Source organism: Plasmopara halstedii (genome assembly GCF_900000015.1).
Source record: "Plasmopara halstedii genome assembly, contig: Scaffold_816, whole genome shotgun sequence".
NCBI classification, from domain to species: Eukaryota; Oomycota; class Peronosporomycetes; order Peronosporales; family Peronosporaceae; genus Plasmopara; species Plasmopara halstedii.
The window spans coordinates 1556356-1579072 of NW_020187732.1; the positions used below are offsets into that span (position 1 = coordinate 1556356).

Genomic DNA, 22717 nt, shown 5'->3' on the forward strand with positions numbered 1-22717 from the left:
AGCGCTTGGCTGTCGCAATTTTTCGTGTCAGGGACGGTGGGGTTTAAGTGTAAAGGTAAGTTGAAAGTACAAGAGCCAGACCTCGGATTTAAGAAAAAATAATCCTTATCTCAATGTGACGGTACTGCTGAGTAAGCACTACCGAGTAACGGACTCACCGAGCTAGTCGATTGAGGTCCAGGTTAGTGGTGAGAAGAGTTTTTACATGTAAATGAGCGATCGGAATAGCCTCAGAGGCTGTAATTTTCCCCCACTGTTTCCGACAGAAGCTCTTATAGAGCTGGAGAAATTATCTCTCTAGAATATGTGCAACGAATCGCAAGACAGTGAGGTCACCAGGATGTCACAGTTCGTACCAATAGAGAAGCCGGGCAATGTATCCGACATGAATGAATCTGTGATTGAGGAGCATTTTGTGCGAGGGGCGGGAGAGCTATTCTCAAGAGTTTATAGCTCGTTTCTGTCATTTGATGAGGGAGTATCACGACGCGATGACGAGAAAAAAACCACGCGTGTTATCCCCGGAAAATGGAGTACATCAATGATTTGACTTGGTTCCTAAACCATAAATTACCTCACACGGCAATGTTTTTGCGAAAGTAATTTTGTGACAACATTGAAATCTTCTTTCATGTGAAGTTCGACCGAGGGCACGATGATAGAGAGATAACTATCTTCTTTTGCCGCCAAATTTCTGTGTCAGAAAGGTTAATGGCATATGGCAAATTGTGAATACTTACATTATGCTAATTGTAGCCACCATTTTGGCACGAATGCCGATTTCTAGCAAAAATGTGCTGTAGAATAGCATAGTCTTCAACAAAGGGGACTGCAGCTCACACTGCTCCGCTAGAGATACACTTAGAGGACCGCAACATGAAGTCGTCCATTCTTGTCTCAACAAGACCACACTCAAAAGATCTTGATAAATAATTGTTATTTCTCAAATTATCTAGAGACCGCGGTCGGCTGAAGCCTCTACCGAGATCTGTCTGTAGTACCTGACAATACCCACGCTAACAGATTTGGACAATCCTATTTGCATAAAAAAGGCTTTGACAGTGTCGTGCCCGCGCCCAGAGCGATACCGCTTTCTGGCTGAGGATGTTTCATGACTTGCCAATGATCAACCCAGAGAGAAGTGCGTGGCACCGAGCTTTTTCACTTTTCGGTCGACCCATGGCCCGTGGTGTTCCAGCCGCACCAAATCTAGAATGAGACGCATTTCAAATTAAGGTCCAGGACTATACTGAGTTCCGCTCGGTGAAAGTTCCAAGCTCCACTCTAAACTTTAACATAACCTTCGACGTTTCCATTAATGTTTCCGTCGCAAACCGCAAGGTTACTTACTGTATTCGTATCAGGCATCTTCATGACACTCCTGTATTATCAAGATTTTCCGCGGGGACACAAAGTTCAGGATGTAGAGATTAACAAGAATCACTAGCAAAATTTCGAGTCAAACTTCAGATGTTTAGAGTTTAATGATAACAAACACTTTTTAATCTGTGATGATTGTTTGTATCATTGTAGTGGGGCTGCTGTAGCTCTTTGCTTAGAGGAAGCTGATTGAGGTCGCCAATCTTATGTACTATACCAGATCCGGTACGAGTGTCCTTAAAAACCACAACCAAGGCAAATACGCTCTTCCGTTCAGAGTGAAACCGAATTCATTTGTTTTATTCGCGGAAGAGCCGCCTATATCTAAAACCTTAGGTTTTCTTAATGAAGTGGAAAACATATCCATAACTTCTGACAGTCCTGCCACATTGTGGTTTATTGTTATGGTTTAGTCACACAATTGTGTGATCATACCAATTTGTATATCTACACCTTTATACGGTCACACCATTTTGTGTGATCCACCCTCTCATACCAGGGTACGTGTAAACCCGTTACAATAAACTAACAATCTTAGGCTTCCTGTCCCCCTTCTTGACCACGACCTCCACAAGGTACAGATCTTTCTTAGTAGGCCGCCCTGTGCGTGCTGAGACTTGCTATTTTTCGATGTGTTTGTCGTTACGTGGCTTAGCACCCGCTCGCGTCTTAATCGTAATGCTGCTCGCACGATCAAACCCCGTTAAAATTTCGTCCTGCTGCAATGTAGAGATGTGCAGACTAGTTTTGGCACCTATTCTACCAGTAAATTCGAATATTTTTTTGAAGTAAAAAACTTTCACTTTGAAATCGCACACTTATTTACGATGGGTGTGTCCGACGAGATGTTAGCACTGTACGAGGCGCAGCGTCGCGCCCACGAGACAGTTTTGACGCTACAAGCGCAGATTGAAGAGGAGGAAGCTGTGTATCTCGAAGAAACGCCACATGGCAACATAATTCGCGGATGGGATGGCTTTATTGACTCTAAACAGTCACGAAAGGATACTAACCCGAAAAAAGTAAAACCCTACACTGAAGCCGAACATCTTTTCTCCAACTCTTGCTTCTATGCAAGCCTGGCAGATGAACCGAGCTTTGATCAGGTTGATATCAGTAAGATGAATAATGAAGAGGGCTCAGGACGACGCAAGCTGACCGTCACACTGTCCGTGGGAAAAGGGGCGGACAGCGTTAGTGGGGTAGTAGATAGTGGCACTGCGCTGAGCACTCAGGCCTCGTACAAGGAACCCAGTGTGCTATCAATACAGAGAAGTGCAAAGGCTGCACCGTATTTTGGAGCAGAGGCATCAAATTATCAGACGTCCAGTGTCAAGAAGAGAAAAAAAGAGATGGAGGGTACAATTGCCAAGACTATTGAGACTACCTCGACAAATTCACCACTGACTGCTACATTGGTGATGACTGGAACTGCACCAGCACCACCACCTGCAAGCGATTTTCTTGATGTGCTTTGAAAGACGTAGCAATACCGTGCAGCATTTATATCTCTTACGGCTTTGTCGTCACAACGGTATAGTGGACTCACGAATGGCACGACATCGTACCAACGTCGCTCGCTCATCTAAATTTACCATCTGACCTAAAGGAGCATCGGGCGAAATGGGTGTGAAAATTACTCACTTGGACGCATCGAACGAAGCAAGCAAAACTTCTAAGTCTTTTGTCGTCTGACGAAAAAAGCCGTCGTAGTTAAACTGCCGCACCACTTCACATTAGAATCTAATGATTTGTACATAAGCAGACAAAACTTACTTCAAAAATGTAGTCTAGCTGCTGTGGGGGAACGGTGATGTCTGGAAACTTGCTGTATCCCTGAACATCGATAGACCTCATCAGAATCCACATTTGATAGTTAAAACCCATGCAGCTAATACGTACCCTGAGACGGTCATCAGCAGTAGCAACAGCTTCCACAGTGCCTTGAAGGCTTTGGAAGAGATGCGAGATACTATTCCAATGCAGATCTAGCTGAGATCTTAACTGCGTCATGTACTCTCCATGCGAGAGTATCGCGGCAGAAGGGACACGAGCACCACCAAAGCTAGATGTGAGAGCATTAATCGAGTTGTACGCATAGGCACCCATGCCAATTACATCATTTGATTCACGCTGCTGCGATAGCGGCATCGCGAGAATGCCTGCCTTCATTTTCGAGCACTCCATCATCACTTCTTTAAAATTATTAAGCAGGTTGTCCATCTCGCTCTCAAAATTTGAAAGGTTCAGACTCAATCGTCGGTAGATTAGCGTCATTCCAGGAATGCTTTTCTCTTCATCCACAATTCGTCGCTGGAGTACAACGACGCAATTGAGAATAGATTGAATGTGTTTCTTTAAAAGCTGAGCAAGTCGAGTACGGTGCGACCTTACACGGAGCAGCAAGTCGCTGGAGCAAGGGACGCCAACAGTTTCATAAATCGAGCACAAGACAATAAAAGCGTCAAAGTCGCCTTCATCAATGGACGAAGTGTGAAACGATGTTCGAACGCCCCACGACAGCTGACCAATCCGCTGAATTGATTGACGCACGAGTAAAAGTGTGTCGAGCACACCGCCCTGAGCAGCAGCGATATCAGCGGCTTCTTTCGATAATTTAGACGACGATAATCCTTTCTCAACTTCTTCGTCTTCGTCTGTTTCGGAATTTATCGGACTGCTCACGTTATCCTTTAATTTTGGTGGAGTCTTTGCACCAACGCCCCACGATACGAGCGATGAGAAAAATGAGTTGCCTTCTGAACTTGACTGTTTCTTTGGCGCGCGAGCTTCGGCTCTGTTTGCCACCACAATCCGGTTTTCTGCACTTGATTCATTTTCAATATTCTCACCATCAAGCAACTGGATCCGGTTCTCTCCAACAACCGGCAAACTCTTTTGGCTGTTGCTGTTCTGACGACCAATTTCGGATCCTGCCACAACAAGCGCAGTGCTCATTTGTGATGGGCTATCGTCTTCAAGCAGCTCAATTTTTGCATGACCTTCGGGCTCCTCCTCACTACTTGGTAATTGTTTATGCTTGTGGGCTGCACCCTCAATAAAGCCTCCGCCCAAAGCTGCTGTGACATACCGGCATATTGAGCTATTTTCCTCAACCCACAATCCTGTGGCTTGTTTGAATTGTTTGTACATCTTCTGTACGTGTACTGGGTCAGCACTTGCGTACATACGCTGGATAGGCTCCACACAAGCTCCAAAATCACGGGCCAAATACCCTTCAAGAGGCAGTACTTTGCTAAAACTCCAGCGCCAAGCTTTCTCCTGGTTAGGCTTTAAACGATCCAGCTCACGAACACCGATGCGCGTGAGCTGGCTTACTTCCTTACTAATCTCTGTCTGTACAGCCTCAAGTGATTGCATCAACCGACGAATTTCTTCGCCTCCAGGTCCATACACAAGCAAATCACCACCTGGACCAGCAAGCTGTCGTGCTTTTCGACACGAGACTAGCAGATCTGCTAACAGCTTCAGTAGACCATGGAGCTTAGTAAAAGCGTTAAAAGTTTCTTCTTGAACCTCTCTGCGAAGCGCAACGACACCCGAGTTGCTTTGTTGCAGAAACTGGGATGGAGTTATTGCTCCCTCATTCGGGTTGGAGTTGCGACGAACCTCTCGCGTTAGCACTGACGGCACTTGCGGATTTGCATCAGTATCACAAAATACTGCTGTTCGGTTCATTTCCTCCTCTTCTTCATTTGTCAAGAGCAGCGATGGCAGCGAGTCCTGTGGAGAAATTGCTGCCTGATTTTGTGGAAATAGTTCTCTATTGTGCAGCAAAAAATAGAAATTCAATGTTTCGATATAAAATCAAGCATCAAACCAGATAGAAGCACATACTTAAACGATGGCGTCGTAAGCAGCACCCCCAGCATTTGCCCTGACTTGCTGCTCATAGCATCCTTCATACCTGCATGTTGTTGACTTTGTAAGTTGCTTATTGTGCAGTCTGCAGGTGTGTTGGGCGTATTACGCAGCACATAAAACAGAAACTGCACACCGTGCATGAGTCCATCTGTGCCGCGGGCTTCCAGTGTATGTAGTTGTTCTCTTGCTGACGAGTGGGCGCGCTCTGTCTCAATTGTGGGGAGCACTCGCGTTTCAATGACATTTCTAACATCTTTAAGCGTACCGATCAGCGAGCGCTCGCCCGAACCAGAGTGAAACAGGCCTTGCTGTCCGTGCTGTAGCCTTAATACATAGCTGTGTCGACGTCGTACCTCAATTAAAATAGATTCTGTTGTGCATGAGGCTGGTGCCAGTGTCCGCATGGCCCAGTCTTTAAATTCTTCTAGTAATAAAGTGCGCGGATCATTGAGGTAACCTGAAAAAGTAAAGGTTCGGTCGTAGCGCTCTCGTTGGTAAGCACAAATGCTCGAGATAATGGCCTCAGCAGGATTCCGCAGCAGACCTACAACATCCTGCATCTTGCGAAGATAAGAGTTCTCGTCAAAGTCCGAAAGGGTAGGATTGTGTAGAGGGTAAAAGTTGTCATCCATTTTGAGCGCCGTAGGAAGATCCTCCTCGCTCACCTCCATGGACTCACAGTACGCTTGGTGAACAAAGCGCATCTGGTCCATTTCGAGCTGCGAATAGCTCTTTTTAAACGGATTCAGCCGCAGCCCCCAGTTCGACATTGTGGACGATTTTTTTTATAAGTTGACGTTGGGTTAAACGTGATACGATGACTGAGATTTCGCGCGCGATCGCTGGTCGATGGTGACGTCAGCCGTTCCTTTCCTGTCGCCTTCTCGAGTGCTCCAGCAAGGAAATAGGTGTGCAGAGGAAGTATTTGTTATGGGAGGTTAAACGAGTCTAGCAGAGCAATTTTATAATGTGGAAGAGGCATGACTTCTGCAAGACATTTGGTAGACTGCACCCCTTTTTTTGTGATAGATTGGTAAAAAGGTGCAATATAGCTGTGTAAGATTTTTTTAGTGGCCAGTGCACACCAATAGACAGTATAAGATATTCAAACAGTCTATTCAGGAAAGACCTGATTCAAGCAAAGGACCGAGAAAACCCCAACATAACCTTTAAATCGAGTTTTATTTTTCTGGTATTAAATTCTTATCGCAAAACCTTGAGGGAGTAAAGCTTACTTTGGTGTATCTATTGCGATGGCTCTGTCCTTATTTAGATTTCAGAATAGTACGATCAACAGTGCTGAAGCTACGGTGGTTGTATGGGAGCTGCCGTGGGGGTCGAACGGGCAACAACGCTGCAACATCCCTCTCATATAGCACAAACATACAGCCAAGCTGCAAATGCAATAGCGTATTCTGGACGACACTGTGTGCTTGAACAGCATGTCTCCTCGTGCATTCACCGAGTGGTGAAGAAGCATTTAGTGTGTTCCATAAAGTTCCTTACAAATTACACTAAATACATCGAGTCGGTATCAAAGTCATGGTTCGTCGCAAAATTCTCTACTACATCCATCGCTGAAGCGTACACCATCGATATGAAAAAGTGCGTACCGAAAGCGATCGCATAGTCTGATGAACAACACTGATCGGTGCTTGTTTCAGTGTTCATCGGGTTACAGTGAGTAAGCATGACTGTAAGGTTGACAATCGCGGATTATGGACGCCAGAATCGACGAAAGACCTTGGGCTTGAGTTGCAAGACAACGAGTTGATTGATTTTTTACTTTCCAAGTGTCGTTGGACAGTGTGGCAACCTTCAACAATGTGGCGCGTCAAACTCGATCATATCTTTAATATTATTGTTCACGTAGCATTACAACAAGAAGGCTTCTTGACTGGTGAATTCCGCGTCGTGCGCTTACGTCTTGGTCGAAGGTGGGTTGGTGCACAACTTTTGAGCGAGGACATGACGGATTCAATGAAAAATCAATGGTTGCATCGCGTGGATTACGAAAGTATAGATGGTGTTCAAACTGTTGAAAGCGACGTTTTTAAGACGGTGAAAGGAGTCTGGGATAAATATGTCGCCGATCTGGCTAATCCACTTCAAAGGACACCAGACGATTTTAACTTCAAAGAATCATTTCAATCATACGAGAAGCAAGAAAAGCGGACGTCGCTGAGAGTGAGAGTGATGCTCGATACGACATTGAAGGATATTCTCAGCGATTGTCGAACAACATTCTGGATGCCGTATCAATTTGAGCTATGGCTTATGGAGCAAGAAGATGCGTATAAATATCAACAATTCACTGTCGGAAACCAACATATTGGCTCCATTGTCAACGGATCATATGAAGACCTGGTAGCAATTTACGAAATGAAGGACATGGCTGCTGAAGATTTTGGTGTAGCATGGTTCTTAGAATAGAAAACAAATATTTCTAAATTCTAAGATACTTTTCATAAATGATCTTTCATAGATATATCTAGTATTAAGCCATGTTAATGTCGCGAGTTTCTCAATGCCGTAGCTACTGCTATATCTGTCCACGAAACTTTCTTGAATATGAATTTGCGAGTCGGTTTGACCTTATTTTGCTGGCCATACCACACCAGCTTAATGTTATTCAACATACATACCGTCCGAATTATTTGAAATTTATATAAATATATGTAGCTCGAATCTGACGTGCAGAGCACCAACTCAATTAAAATGGGCCGCAATAGAAAAGGGCGACAATGCGGAGGCTACAGCTGCAAGAAAGAGAGGCACGGCATCGCGAATTGTCTGATTTTTTAGCTTCTGCAACTCGTTAATCATTTGCTCTACAGATTCGTATTGCTTCAACGCTGGCAGCAAGAGGTAGACAAGATATCAAACAAAAATGCATTGAGGAGGAAAACGCAACACAGACTAGCGGATCAACAAAGACGTGCACAAGGTGTCGAATCTGTGCGCCGTAGAGTGAAACTGGATATACTGGCGGATTGGACCAACGCTCGTCTTAAGGACGATTACATCGAGCGAATAAAGCGCGAGGGAGCGCTATCAATCGCTTCGGAAATCGGCCGTGCAAGAGTTCGTATCGCTGCAGGAGCGGTGAGGATTACAACTGCAGAGTGCAGCATGATTTTCTTGTAGTCACGTTTGCTTGTTGGTTTATCGTTAGGTGTATCTACAAAATCGCGCAGTCATTTGACTTATACAGCTCTTCGTGTGAGTTCACACAGAGTTATTTTGCGTCGTTTGAGCCCTGGATGGTGTCAAAATTGGCAGAGCTAACAACAGCATTAAAAACTATTAATGACGGCAATGTTAAGCTATTGTTACTACAGCCGACAGACAATCTTACTATTGGTTTTGTGCAAGACGAAAAGTCGTTGGCACCGTTGTTCGACGAGGCTCAAGCTGATCGCTGCATCACGTGGCACTTCGCGTCTGATCAATCAGACATAGTCTCAGCCGATTCGTGGGAAGATTTGGATGTGGAAGATATCAACATTTTGCAGACTGAAGGAAAAATGCAACTACGGTCACTAAGCCTCGCGTCGTGTCTTGATCGTTCCAGCCATTTCCTTACGCACCTGACGACAGTTCATCCGAGTCTAGAGCATCTTAAGATTATTGATTGTTTTGATAATGCAGCAATTGAACAGTGTGCTGCGCTATTGAAACAACTCGCCCGTTCTCGAGCTCTTAAAACGCTGCACTTTTCATGGTGCTGCTGGCTTACGACCGAAATGCTCGTAACGTTTGCGTATGAATTGCTTGAGCCCCCCGTGTCTCCGCTACAGGAACTGCTTGTGTCGGATTGCTTTGACGTACTAGGAGATTATGTGCAGAGCTAGTACCCCATGTAAATGTAACTTTTTGACACATTTTTGTTCTTGATGTACCTGAAGTAAATGAAAGATTTTGATAAGGCAACCTATGAGCATCTCAGGACCGCTATACCGCCGAACACCGCGGCTGTTGTTTAACCGCAGCAAGCCAGGGGAGTGGAGTCTTGTTTGGTGTGAGCTCGCCGTAGAGCGCGGTGAGCTTCTAGTCTCGCTGGATTCCGACAGCCGTAGCCGCATTATCTCCATCCCCGTAAAAGATTGTGAGCTCGCTCATGTGCGCAGCGACGGTCGCGACTGCATCGAATTGACAATCAACCGAGGCAAGAAGGAAACTTTCTCGTCTCACGAGTCCAGCCACGATGTGGATTGGTGGTAAGATGAGATCATCATGATACGAGATACATCATTTCTTAAGTTACGGATTTTCATGCCTTCGTACGTGTAGGATGACAACATTAATCTCTGTTAAAAGAGACTTGCAGCGGGGAATCAAGCCTCAACTTTCCCTGGTCACAGCTCACGTATCAGAACCGGCAACTAGACCAAAGCATATGCGCCGCCCATCGTCGCAGTTTAATTTTGGAGCCGCACTAAATGGAGCAGGACTCGGACGACCGACTTTGAAACGACGCAAACCAGCGTTGGCTACATCGGAGACGCTGTTTGAGCGCTTCACAATTTATGAGACGCCTTCGATGTACTACGTCGTTTGTTCGGACCGTCATTATTCTCGATTTCGGATGATCGAATTGAATCGGATGGTAGAACGGCCTCAGAAGCTAGCGGAAGTTATAAACGAAGATAAAATGATATATGACTGGGAACAGATGGAAGCGAAGTTGCAAGCACTTGCCGAGCTGGCTCGAGTGCGTGGCACAGGGCGACTTGAGCGAGCGTTTACAGCCGTGGCCATTGTTGGCTGCATTCGCTTCTTGCGTGACTACTACTTTATCTTCGTCACACAGCGACGAAAGATAGGTAACATCGGAGGCAACTCGATATACGGAATCTCAGCTACGCAGCAGCTGAATGTGAGTCGGCCTGAAAAAGATCGAAGCGCATGGACACAGTTCAACCGCTGGTTTAATATGAGTCCTGAAGAAGAAGCAGAAGCGCGGTACCTTGGCCTTTTTCACTTTTTAGATTTAACAAAGGACTTTTACTTTAGTTACTCTTACGATATCACGCACACATTGCAGCATAACATGACAACGGAGCATTCGGAGCCGGCAGAACTGTTCACTTGGAATTTTTACTTGACGCAAGAATTACGAACTTGCTTAAGTGGTGGCGCTGCAGCGGATCTTATCGTACCCCTTGTACTTGGCTGCTACGAGCAACGCAAGTGCTCGGTGTTTGGACGTCTTGTGAGCATCGTGCTTCTGGCTCGTCGCTCGCGTCACTTTGCAGGCACGCGCTACTTGAAACGTGGTGTGGCGGACACCGGCAAGGCAGCGAATGACGTGGAAACAGAACAAATTATTGAAGACGAGAGTATGGGTCCGGGCAAGTTTAGCTCATTTGTACAGCATCGCGGATCAATTCCAGTCTTTTGGTCACAGGAGACGTCAGCCACGCTGCCAAAGCCACCGATTGTGCTGAACCGTGTCGATCCAACGTATGCGGCGACACAAAAACATTTCGCTGATTTGTTTTCGCGCTACGGCTCACCCATTGTAGCGCTTAATCTTGTCAAGCAGTCCGAAAAGAAAGAACGTGAAGTCATTGTTGGGAACGAGTACATGAACGCTGTCGAGTACCTTAACAGCTTTATGCCACCAAAACATCGTGTGCGCTATGTGGCATTGGATTACTCGCGACTGTCAGGTCCGAAACAGAAAGGCCTTAATGTGCTGCATTCGCTGGATAAAGTGGCTGTGTGGGCTCTTACGCAGACAGGGTTCTTTTGCAGTGCGCCAAAACGGCAGATTAACCAGAACGGTAATCGGCGCACAGCACAAGCGTTTTTTCCAAGCCCGCCATCTGAGATATGGGATGCATCTTTGACGTCAAGTAATCTGCGACAACAGGGCGAGACACGTGAAGAAGCAGCAGTCAATAAATCTCCATCATCTCCGACGATTACAAGAAACTCTGGCGATTGGCTTGAACAACGAGGGATTCTTCGCACGAATTGTATTGACTGTCTCGATCGCACCAACGTTAGTCAGTTTAGTGTGGGGATGCGAGCGCTGGGTCAACAGCTTTACGTGATGGGTATCAAGAATACGCCTCTATTAGAGAGCCGATCACAGCTTGTTCTGGTTTTAATGAAGCTGTATTCCCTTATGGGCGATGCAATTTCAATGCAATACGGTGGATCTGAAGCGCACAAAAACGTCAAGAACAGCGCGGCTCGGGAAAATGTCAAGCATCGTGAACTTTTGACGTCGATTCGACGGTACTATAGCAATTCGTTCACCGATACGGCAAAGCAGGATGCAATTAATATTTTCTTAGGTCACTTTGTGCCACGAGAAGGCTTTCCCCCGTTGTGGGAGCTTGATTCTGACTACTATCTTCACAATTTCGAGGTGCGTAATGGTATGGCTGCGTGCGAAAATGTTCGGCGCAATCTTGCTATTCATGCTGAGAACAAACAAAATGCATTCAGCGAGCTTCCTGATATACAGCACTTGCAGTTGTCGTACTGTTCGTCGTCGGACGATGGTAGCGAGGATAGCAACGACAAGGAACCAACGCGTGAACGCAGTCTAGTCAAGGCAGCCAGACAACAGGCGAAGCGCGATGCATACATCCGTGGATGTAGAAGGGTTTTGGATGAATGGTGGAAGGAACCTCTGGAAAAATTTGAGCGGCTAAAGTTTTGCCAGCCACCCAGGGAGGATAAGACACATTGCGTATGTGACAGGGTCGCTATCAAAGAAATCAGACAAGATAATTTGACTGAGGACTGTTCGGATGATTTCATGCATATGTACCATCCAGAAGAATTGACAACTTTCGACAAGGTGTTAGGATACAAATTTATGCTACCGATGGAGATATCGGACGAAGTGCATGATGAAGACAAGCATCGATCGGAAAGTGCGGTCGTAGCACATTTAACTTCGGCTCCCTTGTCCTCGTCAATGTCTGGACTATCGTGCGTTGGTGAAGACAATTTCTCATATCAGCGTGGTCAAACAAGTAAAGGACCGCGATCGTATCGAAGCATGAGCGCTCCTGATATTGGGGAAGACCAGCCGCCGTCCACTCAAAAGTTTCGCGATACTGGATGTGAGTACAAAAGCGGATTTCAAGAAGAGAATTCTAATATTGAAGGCCTGGAGACCCGTCGGGCTTCTCGATTAGCCTCAGCAGAATCAACTAAAAGGTATGGAGTTGATAACTTCGCGATGCATAAAGCAATTGTGAAGCGCAGGGACGACCAAACTAGCGTCAACAGTTTTGTGTGGAGCAGAGGGTGCGTTGATTAGCTTGAGTCTTTTCGTGTTTGTGTTCTTTCAAGCTGCTGACACCTCAAATATTGGTGGCAGGAATCGTAAATTTGTAGGTGATTGCTCCCCATCTGTTTCGGATCCTGTGTATCAACAGTACGACCAGGATTTTTGTTTAATTGTGAATAGGGGAAGGCTCACATGTCGCAATTTTTAATAGATACGTGCTTCGAAAAGAATCACCTCAAATGTGGGAAAAAGATAATGAGAATGTGAAAATGTACTTCGAGACTTACATGCGCGAAAACCACATCAGTCCTGATGATGCGCGAGGACTTCGTGATGCACAAGCGCGTGCTGGTGCTACGTTCAAATTGCAAGTTGGTCCGTACACCGGATTAGAACAACACGTGAAGGCTCGAGTCCTGGTATCCAAGAAGCTTCAAACCGAAGCCGAAGATCAAAAGTGCGTACGAGTATTTATGAAAAGGAAGCTTTACTTTTTTTTGTCGTTCTTACACTCAATTTGCGCAGAATATTCGAGGATACATTGGATCTAAAAAAATTTGTCAGAACAGGAGAAGCGTCAGTTCCTGCAGATAGTTTAGAGCTTTATAAGACGTTTTTTGATGAGGAATTACCAAATGTGGATACATACCGACCGACGACAGAAACGAAGCCGCCAGGTTCTATGAGGAAAGATCTCACTCCTTCAGTCGCCAAAAGATGCACATCAGCCACCGCTCTATCTACCGTGCTCGCCCATAGCATCCATCAACTGTCTTTAAACAAAAAGACTCGCACCCGTTTTAGCATTGGAAATCTCATTCCCGTTGGTCCATTGTTCAAAATGGACGGCGGGAAAGACCGTGACTTTATTGTATTCAACGAAGCTGCTGCGGACAACGACATTCGGTGAAGTTACTCGGAATGAGAAAGAGTTGTCATTCTACTCAAAATAAGGGTGGGCAAAAACTATTGCTTTCAATTAAATAAATTTTATTATTCTTAACTTGTTTACAGCGACTACGCTGCTGGTCGAGCCAGTGTCATAGAATCTCTCTCTTCAGGGTCACTTATCTCGACCGCATGATCTGATACGCCATCAAGCAGTTTATGTGTGAGAGAATTTTCTGTTTTGCGTCTATCCTTTTGCCTCACTCTCTTCGGGGAAGTCAAAAAGCTCAAACTGCTTCGGGTGCTACTACTATTTTCCCGTGATTGATGCCAATGAGAGCGTTTGTGCCACTTTCGTTGTCGAGGTTTCGATTGACTTTGCCGATCAGATGCGCTCGCTAGTAGGTTGAGCCTTTGACCACGTAAGCGGCACGCACAGGACGAGGTGTTTGTTTCTTCATCACCGCTAGTGGCCCCTGATGAATGGCCGTTTGATGAAAATGTATTTGTAATGTGGGAAAAAAATCTTGGACCTCTACGGACTTTAACGCTCTTCTGCTGAGCTTGAAAGGCAAACAGCTCATCGTCTGACTCAATGCCTGCAGCTTCTTCTAACATAGCTAACGGCTGGCAAAAATTTATGTTATTATCGTCAAAAAAGTATATAGTGTCGCTGTCTTCGAAGCCTTTGGCATGATGAAGCTGATGCAAGAAGCCAGCATCCATAAGTGCGCGTCCGAGGCGCAAGCCTTCCTCACGCGACTCAGTGACTGCCAAATCTTCCATTCGTTCAATCAGAAACTCGCCTGTGAAGCACTTTTCAGACGAAACAATCTGACACCCAGTGTTTAATTTTTCAAAGTCATCGCTAAGGTCTTGAGCAAGTACTGAAAGCAATTCTTCTTGAATACATTCCAGAGAGCGAACAATTTGCGGCATTGTTGGACGAATACTTGGGTCGCTGTGCCATGCACGAGTGATAACTTCACGTAATTTGGAAGGCATTGTCTCGTCTGCACCACTTGGATCTACATCTTCAAGTGGCGGGCGCCAGCCATTCAGCACCCCTTCAAACAAGAGCATGGGGTTCGTGACAGGATATTTTTCGCGGTCTGGGTACAAAATGTCCCAAAATGTTATGGCAAGCGAGTACACATCGGCAGCTTCCCCGTAACTTGCCAAGCCAGTGCGACATCCGATCATTTCTGGTGCCATGTAGCTCACCGTACCAGTAACTGTCATTTTGATCTGTGGAGGTGATGGCAAGGGGCACTGAGAATCCGTAGAGATAAAAGTTCCACCGGAATTCCGAGCATCCTCTGGTTTGCTGACACTAGTGTTGTAAGATTGTGGCAATTTCCGTGGCAATCGACGTGAATCGCCAAAGTCAGTGAGTTTGACAGTGTTTTCTATATCCACTAAAAAATTGGCCGGCTTTATGTCACGATGCAGGAACGGCGGAGTGAAGCTATGAATGTATGCAACAGCACGAGCGCAGTCAAGCATGTATGCGATGTTAAGGAGCATTTGCTGTGGGTTAAAAACTTCTGCACTACTATACTCATCATCAACGTCAAACCGATGTCGTGTAAAACGACGCTGACTGCGTGATTTAGTCTGAGCGTACAAAATATCTTCCAACGAACCTTGGCATAGCTCCGACACCAGGCAAATGGTCGGAGGGCATACACACATACCAAAGAATGTGACAATGTTCGGATGATCCAACGATGCACAAAGCGCTGCCTCATGAGAAAACTCTGCAACGACTTCTTCTGTGAAACGATATGGCGTATAAACTTTTACTGCAACTGGCTTCTGCTGGCGAAGTCGTCCACTAAACACCACTGCACTAGAACCTGCACCAATTTTGCGCCGAAGCTCAAGATGTGCAAAATCTATCACAAAGTTCTTGTGCGTCTCAATAAGAAGATGAATTCGATTAGAAGATATACTTTCGTCAAGTTCCAGATGCAGTCCAGATTCCCGACTTGCGCGCTGTAAAGCCCATGCTCGTTGACCCATTCCTCTCCAATACTCCGTGTCGGCACGTAGCAAACTCCAGATGAAAAACGGACTGGCTGAGGCCCAAACTAACACCATGTAAGATGTAGCCGAATACACGCGGTTTTTTGGAGTGTATTTTTGAAGAATTGTATTGATGGCTAAAAGCACATGGTATATGATGATGTGGATTCCGTAAGTGCGTAGAGTCTTCGGGCTTGCACGCCCTGCTGGTGGATCGATAAAACACACATAAACTACATAGCCCAGGATAGACGGTCGCATCACAAGCCTGACGAAAAAAAACAATCTGGTATCATGAGGAGCATAATAAGTGATCAATCCCACGACTGGAACTGTGTACGAAGCAAGAAGAACCGACTTGATCACAGCACGACCAAGAGCAGGCACCGAAACACTTTTCTGACACAAGTAAACGATCGCAAGCATGAAAACAAAGATGCGACCAGCGTAGAAAATTTCTATGTCAAAAAATGGCAAGCTCGTTGTGTATAGATTGACGTGCAGAGCTATCCAAAAAAAGACAGTAAAGCCTCCAGTGACAACCGCAAGAATCCACAAAAGAGGCTCGAAAGCTGGCAAAATCACTTTACGTGTCGCTTGTGCATCTCCTTTAAAAGCCACATGGCGTTTCAAACGCAGATAGACGAGCAACAACAGGCAAAAGGTGCACAAGATGCTATAGCCAATAAGTGCAACAAGTTGACCCACATGAACCTGGTCCGAAACGACCACTACTGGTGGGGTCATCTACAACGGTGACGTAATCTCTCCGGTTAAAAAAACAAGCACGATCAGCACTGAAAACTCGTAATATTATTGATTGGCGATTGTCTGAATACTTGAAGGAACAAGAAGCCAAACGAGTCTGAAAGCTAAGACTTCAGTCTCGGACTCTTCTGTATCGTTGGAAATTTCAAGAATGGACACCCAAACTGAGATTTTGCTAACATTGCCAGTAAACTGCACGAGAATAGTCTTTGCGCTGGATCCCAATTCATCGATATTCCTAGAATTATACTGGTGAAAATATAAGCTTGGGGCGCTGGATAGAAGCGTACAAGTATTCTCTGCAGCGTTTTAAATTAGTATTGCATTTTGTTGGGAGCTATACCGATAAGATCAATGTATGTATCAACTGACGTTTATAGCTGTCGAGTCAACACAGTGACTAGTTTATGCTGTACATAGTTGCATTGAGCGCAAGAATCATTTCACATTTGCGTCCAGCTTAAAACGCTTGGTCATAAAAATGGAGTAAGGTCGGCACCGTTAGGAATCAGAACGTCAGAACAAACATACTGAACATTGTTAAAAATTTGTCTTTAGCAACATAGCAGACGCTTTGAAAATGACGAATAGGCATATATTTTTATTTGGAATGCACCAGAGACACGGACACCTAAAAGGGCAACGGTCGACTTTCTGTTTGAGCAAGAATTATAAACGTTGTATTACTACTGAACTTTGTAGGAGGCAGAAAAAAGTAACGAGCTTTAAAGAATGTCATACACGTAATCGTTGCGGTTGCAACACACACGAATAGTGTATTACATCTATGTATCATAGTAAACCCGACTAGTTGAAAAAAGCAGCGATGAAGATCGACGCAACGATCATACTGACGAGGCTGTATGGACGAGTCGATGACGTCGCTCCGCTTGAAGTGCCAGGATCCGTTCTAGATTGATCGGATGACGATTTCGATTTCTTTTTGACGGAGCTCTCCTTCGTACATTGCAAGCCCTCCCAACCCTCTTCACACTTGCAAGTCGAGTTAGAACACGTACCCTTACTGTTACAAGCTTTATCCGACGACGCATCACACTCTGAGCACTGGTCACCAGTAGTGCCGGCTTCGCACTCGCATTCTTGTGTCTCAAGGTTGCACACGCCAGTGGCGCATTGTCCCGGCATCTGACACTTGTTCGAGTCAATAAAGCTGCAAACGTCACCACTGTAGCCGATGTTGCAACGGCATGTGTAATTAAGCGACCCTGTTGAATCTGGAACACATGTTCCCTGACCAGAACAGAGCAGTGTCGAATTGCTCGTCGCGTTTGTGCTGAGACAGCTCTCAATCAAAGCCGAGGCCGTGGCTAGTTCGTCTGCAAGCTCAGTGGCATCGTCCTCACCGAAAAGTATCTCGAGCGCACCCGTATCAAAGTCGACACAGCCGTAAATAGCGTCGATCGACTTGCCATCCTGGTCCTTGGCGCCACCCACACAAATAACCCCGTCTTCAGAGCCTGACTTGCTACTGGTTCCAGTCACACACTTCTCAGCGGGCTTGTATGTACAGACACTGCTGATCTGGTTATACGGACTCGCCCATGACGAAAAAGTGGGACACAGACCTGGAAATTGTCCCGAGCATACATCCGAGTCTTGTTCCTTGGGCAAGCATTGCTTGACCGTATCGGTACCAGCACGCGTTGTCTGCAACGCTACGCACTCGTATCCTTTAGTTGTACAGTCCTCGGTGTCCTTACAGATACCTGGACGGTCTTTTTCCGATTTACCCTTCGCTGCAACATGCTTGCTCACGGCCAAGAGCGCGAGTGCGCTTGCTACTTTCCACACTTGCATTGCTGAGTTCAAGCTGAAGTGATTGGCTTATGCTGCGATGAGCAAAAGAGAATATGGAAACCTTTGCTCGCGAACTCGCGGTCGATTGGACGCAGAACAACCGACTATATTGTTTAAGCTCTATAAAGTAGATGTGTTCACATGTTACGATCGAGCCACAGAGCGCAATGTACGACATGCCAGGCTGTCTATCGAGAGTTGTGACATTGACTTGAGTGTCTGTACTTTACGGTGGTACCATTACTGAAGAATCGTCACAATGTGACAACAAAGGTAACTTTTCTACACGTTAGCACTCAAATATAGGGAACGAGAAACATATGGAAATGCATCTGCCGAAAATCTTGCTCACAATTTGGCACTTTTTCATACAGATATTTGATTCGAGTTTTAGCAATAGCTTTGACGTCATATAATCATTTCGCACTGATAAAAGAACCGAGAATATGGAGGATGGATTTATGCCGACCAGTTTTAATTGCAAAATGTGGCAGAAGCGCGAGTTAATGAACAGCTACTTGTTTAGTTACGAAGGCACTTTGCAAAATGACAATTCCGTCCACTGCCTGTGATCTTCATCCACGGGCTTTTCAATTCTTTTGTTCAAGAAACGATGGAGCAAGGACATACAAAAAGGTCGGACAGGGTATTAATTGTGAGTGTCAGCTCAGCTCAGATGACAGGAATACTGATCTATCGTTTGCGATGAAACCTCGCAACCTCAAGCATGAATTTTGGCGCACATGAAATTATTGCTATCAACCTTACATTCTTTAACAAGTGGAATCAGGTAATGCGGTTCAATTCTCTCCACATTGCATGTGTCGAATACTTTTGATCACTTGTTCACGTATTGCCCTTCTCGGCATAACAATCGAATTCAAACGCGACAACTCATAAGCATAAATGGTCGATACGATTGGAGCACATCGGCTTTGTTTACTTAGTTGCATTCGGTGACAGTTCGACGATAAGGCTTTGATCTGGATCGTAATTGAAAATAGCTTTCAATACTACGCGCATGCAGCCTCCCGACTCTTACCCTAAATCATTCCGATCATCGGCCTCAATCTTGTTTAATAAAGTTCAAGATCTAATTTTTGATCATGAAAGCCTACAAAGGGTAGTTTCTGCTAAGCAAAACTTGTGAAAAGTGGCACTTTGTCTATGAACTTGTGGCACATTGATTTATCTGGCAGAGACATTAAAAACTATGCCTTTACCAAATGCATTAGTTTATCCGTTGTGAGCATCAACATTTTGGGGCGTCACTTATGTAGGATAAATGATGACGTTCCTTATGATATATATTTGGCTTGAAATTACATAGCACGAGGTCGAAATTATATTTTTGAGAGGTTGCGATCTTCCCTTAGTTCGTTCAAAAAGCATATTCATATCTTGTGATGCGACACTAAGTCGTCACGCAACTACGCTGCCAAATTTAGGTCCCAGAAATATGCGTGTGCTTTAACTTATGATCGTCGATTAGTCAAAGAGTTGACCAAGCAACTTTGCGGCTAAGAACGCCTTCTTCATAAGTATGAGACTGTCTTTATTGCCTCATAGCATCAGACCCGTAGAGATTAGAGCTTTTATCAGGACTCGATCAAAACTCACTACTAATTTTATGTTGAGCACTCCTCAAGCGCAATGTAGGTATTACCGCAATGGAGATGGCAAAATTTACGCAGCGACAGACATTACTGACCCATGCCTTTATGGTATCGATGAAGTTTTTTGCATAAATTCGTACATTGGTGCAAACGGACTACTACTCATGCATGAGATGTCAAAAAAACGGGATCACATTCTATTGCGAAATTTGGCGTCTAGTATAGATTCGCCGCCATTAGTATGTCTGAGAGGCACATCTAGCTTTGATCACATCATCGATTCCTCCCTGAAGTGTTTCGCACGTTAATCGTGTCCAGAGGTGCGACCAGAAAATCTTCACGTTTCATCACAAAATCGAATGAGCGGTGTAGTCACTTGTAGCGATAAAGCGCGAAGCCGACTTTTCTATTTCTGCTAGAACCATGAATCATTCAAGAGGTTTGTGATTGAAGTCCGTCTGTATGCCGTCTTGTTTTGACCAAAAAAGTCATAAATAAAAGGTGTACATCTTCTTTGTGAGGCCTATAAACTAGTTTAAATTGTTCATTAGAACCTTTATTAAAAACGACCGTTACGAATGCCAAGCGAATTATGTGCTGATGTTATAAAAATCAGTACAGTATTAATAACCAAGCTGAAAAGAAGCTGGAATCGTGAGACAGCTTTGATCGCATGTACCACGGTTACACCCATGACTATTCCCCTTTCACACTTTGTTGCAAGCCATTTTGATTGAAATAAGTCAAGCAACGGCAATCGCTTTCATTGCAGTAACGGCGTACTGCCTTAAAACCCGAATGAGTGGATAAATAGCACGACTTCACGAGAACTTTTCATGCTAAGGCATCACTGCGCTAGAATTAGAGAGATAATTCGCCCTTTTCACAATCTAAAAATGGGAGATGTCTCGCGTGAATTATCACAAAAGCAAGACGCCTGCCATTTAGCCATTTAATTAAGCGTGAGCTTTCAACTTTGCACTCGCAGACGTCGTAGACGCCTAAGATCAGAAGGATCATGACGCTTTGCGTCGTCTTGCGCACCGCGCTTCTTGGCAGTAGCCCAAGAAGCCGGATGGCCATAAGTTGAGCTCAAGCTACAGCCCTGAGCTGCTGTGAGCTTGACTCACCCGTGTGAGAAAATACAGAGCTTGCAGGAGCGTCATGGATTGCTGCATATGTCGCAGAGCGACAATACACAGGTAAGTCGGCGTCGCGCCTTGAGTTTGCAAACCCAAATCTAAGATGCGCGCTCAACGCGCGCGTCCGTTTGCTTGTGGATTCGCTGTAAGGTAGACAGCGAAGACTGTTTCCGGTGCCGCTCCACCCATCGCTCAAAGAGCTCATCGTTACCCGCAGCGGTTTCGCCAGGGGCGAGTGAGTATCACATGAACTGTGATGGGGCTACACATACCCTGGTAACAGGGGTGTGTGTCACACCAGACGGGCATGGTGTGACCACAGCCACACAAGAATACGGTAACGGGGGTTGTTATGCATGTATTTAGATTTAACTATATATTTAGAAAAATCTATGCTTTTAAAATTTGGCGGCTTTGCCGCAGATAAAAACAAAAATGTCAGTTTTTGAAATTGAACCGAAGAGTTAATTAGCCTTGATTTAAGGCTATAATTACTCTTGAAGTAAGCGAAACTCGTACTTTTTCTGAGTATAGAACGAGAGGTCGGAGACCTATCTTACGCTTCTTGAAAGCGCAAAGCTACGGCAGCCCCGCTGCACTTGGTAGCACTTGTAGTCAATCTACATCTGAGTCGTTTAGACTGATCCTCTGTGAGGATGAAAAGATTTTCCTCTTTACCCCAGGGCATGCAGGACGGGCTTAAAAGGCTGATGTCCTTGCTGGGCCCTGAGGGCGTGCAATACCTTGCGGCGCAAGGCCCCGGGCAATCGGTGCGCGTCTAGTGGCGTTTTCAAATTACGAAAACGCGCTGCTAGAGCACCTGCAGTTGAAGATGTCTGCATCATTTGCGTCTATGACGCCACCGCCAGTAACGGATGACTCACCCCGCCCTAAGCCGCTCATGGTGGGCGTTAAGATCTTTCAGCAGAAGGATGGAGAGAATCTCCTGCTCAGAGAGGTCGAGATGGCCATCGCATCTACCATGCTCCAGATCGAGCAACAGCGCGCGCGTGGTGCTAGCCATCTCAAAGTTCGGTGGTCGAGCGCGAGAATGACGTGCGGCACTTCGGTCGAAGCTGCGTTTCCTTCCTGGGCGGAGCTGAAATTGCAGCTCTCACGAGTGTTCTCGCCATCTAATCAGTCAAATCGCGTGCGATCGTGTTTCCTTGCCACCCGACAGGGCAACAAGGAATTGGTGGACTTTGTCCAAGAAATGCGCACTCTCATTATCGGGATGTCAGCAGATCCACTTCGGAGGCGGTCACAGCGACCGTCTTTATGGAAGACCTCCTCCGCACTGGCGTGGCCAGAATGGAAGGCCTCCTCCGCCTGGCGTGGCCAGAATGGAAGTCTTCCGTGTGCATCCGTCTTCATTTAAAGAAGCGGTGAATATTGCATTGAATGCCGATTTCAATTTCAAGTCGGCACGTCTTGGTTATAATGCACACTTCAACAGCTCGTCGAGCGGGCCTATGCCCTTGGATCTCAGCTATATTGAGGACGAGGGAGCAGAGATCCGAGCTGCCGAGCAGCACACAAATAAACGACGGTGTTTTGTCTGTGGAGACACCCGTCACCTTCGGGGCGGGTGCCCCCTGCGCAAGGCGCGTAAAGGTTCTTCGAGCCATCGCCCTAGCGCCTACCAGTCTGGTTCGTCGCGGGAAAACGACACTACTCAGTAGGCGCGGGGCGACCTACTGGGAAAGAACCAAGTTCTGTTGAGCCTCAGGGAGGCATAGGTCAACAGGGTCCTGCCCCGATGAGCTCCGTGCTCTTGAACACGGAACGTGTATGCAAGCGGGGCTTGCTGGTCGTGGAGGCGACCGTAAAGGGCTTTAAGAAGCCATGGAAGATCCTAATCGATTCAGGGGCGTCGGGCAATTATGCTCGACGCTTCACGATGGAAGGAAGTCAGCTGTATGCTGAGGCGCTGA

At 45.8% G+C, this 22717-nt stretch overlaps 9 protein-coding genes across 9 annotated transcripts; 6 read left to right on the plus strand and 3 right to left on the minus strand.

Moving 5' to 3' along the window:
- Positions 1-2207: 2207 nt before the first annotated feature.
- PHALS_14252 (Uncharacterized conserved protein) lies at positions 2208-2858 on the plus strand (the record flags this gene model as incomplete). Its single annotated transcript, XM_024730029.1, has 1 exon — positions 2208-2858. The coding sequence occupies one exon, from the start codon at positions 2208-2210 to the stop codon at positions 2856-2858; it is 651 nt and encodes a 216-aa protein (XP_024580346.1).
- A 162-nt stretch (positions 2859-3020) lies between these two features.
- Positions 3021-6035, minus strand: PHALS_14253 (uncharacterized protein; the record flags this gene model as incomplete). The annotated part of the gene is made up of 4 exons (XM_024730030.1): positions 3021-3098; positions 3157-3216; positions 3283-5164; positions 5239-6035. The coding sequence occupies 4 exons, from the start codon at positions 6033-6035 to the stop codon at positions 3021-3023; spliced, it is 2817 nt and encodes a 938-aa protein (XP_024580347.1).
- Positions 6036-7089: 1054 nt separating this feature from the next.
- On the plus strand, positions 7090-7698 carry PHALS_14254 (uncharacterized protein; the record flags this gene model as incomplete). The annotated part of the gene is made up of 1 exon (XM_024730031.1): positions 7090-7698. One exon carries the CDS (start codon positions 7090-7092, stop codon positions 7696-7698), a length of 609 nt encoding a protein of 202 aa, XP_024580348.1.
- Positions 7699-7983: 285 nt separating this feature from the next.
- Positions 7984-8470, plus strand: PHALS_14255 (uncharacterized protein; the record flags this gene model as incomplete). Its single annotated transcript, XM_024730032.1, has 3 exons — positions 7984-8039; positions 8103-8370; positions 8441-8470. 3 exons carry the CDS (start codon positions 7984-7986, stop codon positions 8468-8470), a joined length of 354 nt encoding a protein of 117 aa, XP_024580349.1.
- Positions 8471-8528: 58 nt separating this feature from the next.
- Positions 8529-9119, plus strand: PHALS_14256 (uncharacterized protein; the record flags this gene model as incomplete). Its single annotated transcript, XM_024730033.1, has 1 exon — positions 8529-9119. One exon carries the CDS (start codon positions 8529-8531, stop codon positions 9117-9119), a length of 591 nt encoding a protein of 196 aa, XP_024580350.1.
- An 82-nt stretch (positions 9120-9201) lies between these two features.
- On the plus strand, positions 9202-13433 carry PHALS_14257 (hypothetical protein PPTG_21586; the record flags this gene model as incomplete). Its single annotated transcript, XM_024730034.1, has 5 exons — positions 9202-9485; positions 9559-12540; positions 12614-12670; positions 12735-12980; positions 13049-13433. 5 exons carry the CDS (start codon positions 9202-9204, stop codon positions 13431-13433), a joined length of 3954 nt encoding a protein of 1317 aa, XP_024580351.1.
- Positions 13434-13540: 107 nt separating this feature from the next.
- PHALS_14258 (tkl protein kinase) lies at positions 13541-16186 on the minus strand (the record flags this gene model as incomplete). The annotated part of the gene is made up of 1 exon (XM_024730035.1): positions 13541-16186. One exon carries the CDS (start codon positions 16184-16186, stop codon positions 13541-13543), a length of 2646 nt encoding a protein of 881 aa, XP_024580352.1.
- An 828-nt stretch (positions 16187-17014) lies between these two features.
- On the minus strand, positions 17015-18025 carry PHALS_14259 (Apoptotic ATPase; the record flags this gene model as incomplete). The annotated part of the gene is made up of 1 exon (XM_024730036.1): positions 17015-18025. The coding sequence occupies one exon, from the start codon at positions 18023-18025 to the stop codon at positions 17015-17017; it is 1011 nt and encodes a 336-aa protein (XP_024580353.1).
- On the plus strand, positions 18024-19294 carry PHALS_14765 (uncharacterized protein). Its single transcript, XM_036407592.1, has one exon. The coding sequence runs from the start codon at positions 18572-18574 to the stop codon at positions 18770-18772; it is 201 nt and encodes a 66-aa protein (XP_036263280.1). The 5' UTR covers positions 18024-18571; the 3' UTR covers positions 18773-19294.
- Positions 19295-22717: the final 3423 nt, after the last annotated feature.

Coding starts and splice junctions, on each gene's coding strand:
- PHALS_14765 (XM_036407592.1), top strand. CDS start 18,572: ATGACAATTCCGTCCACTGCCTGTGATCTTCATCCACGGGCTTTTCAA.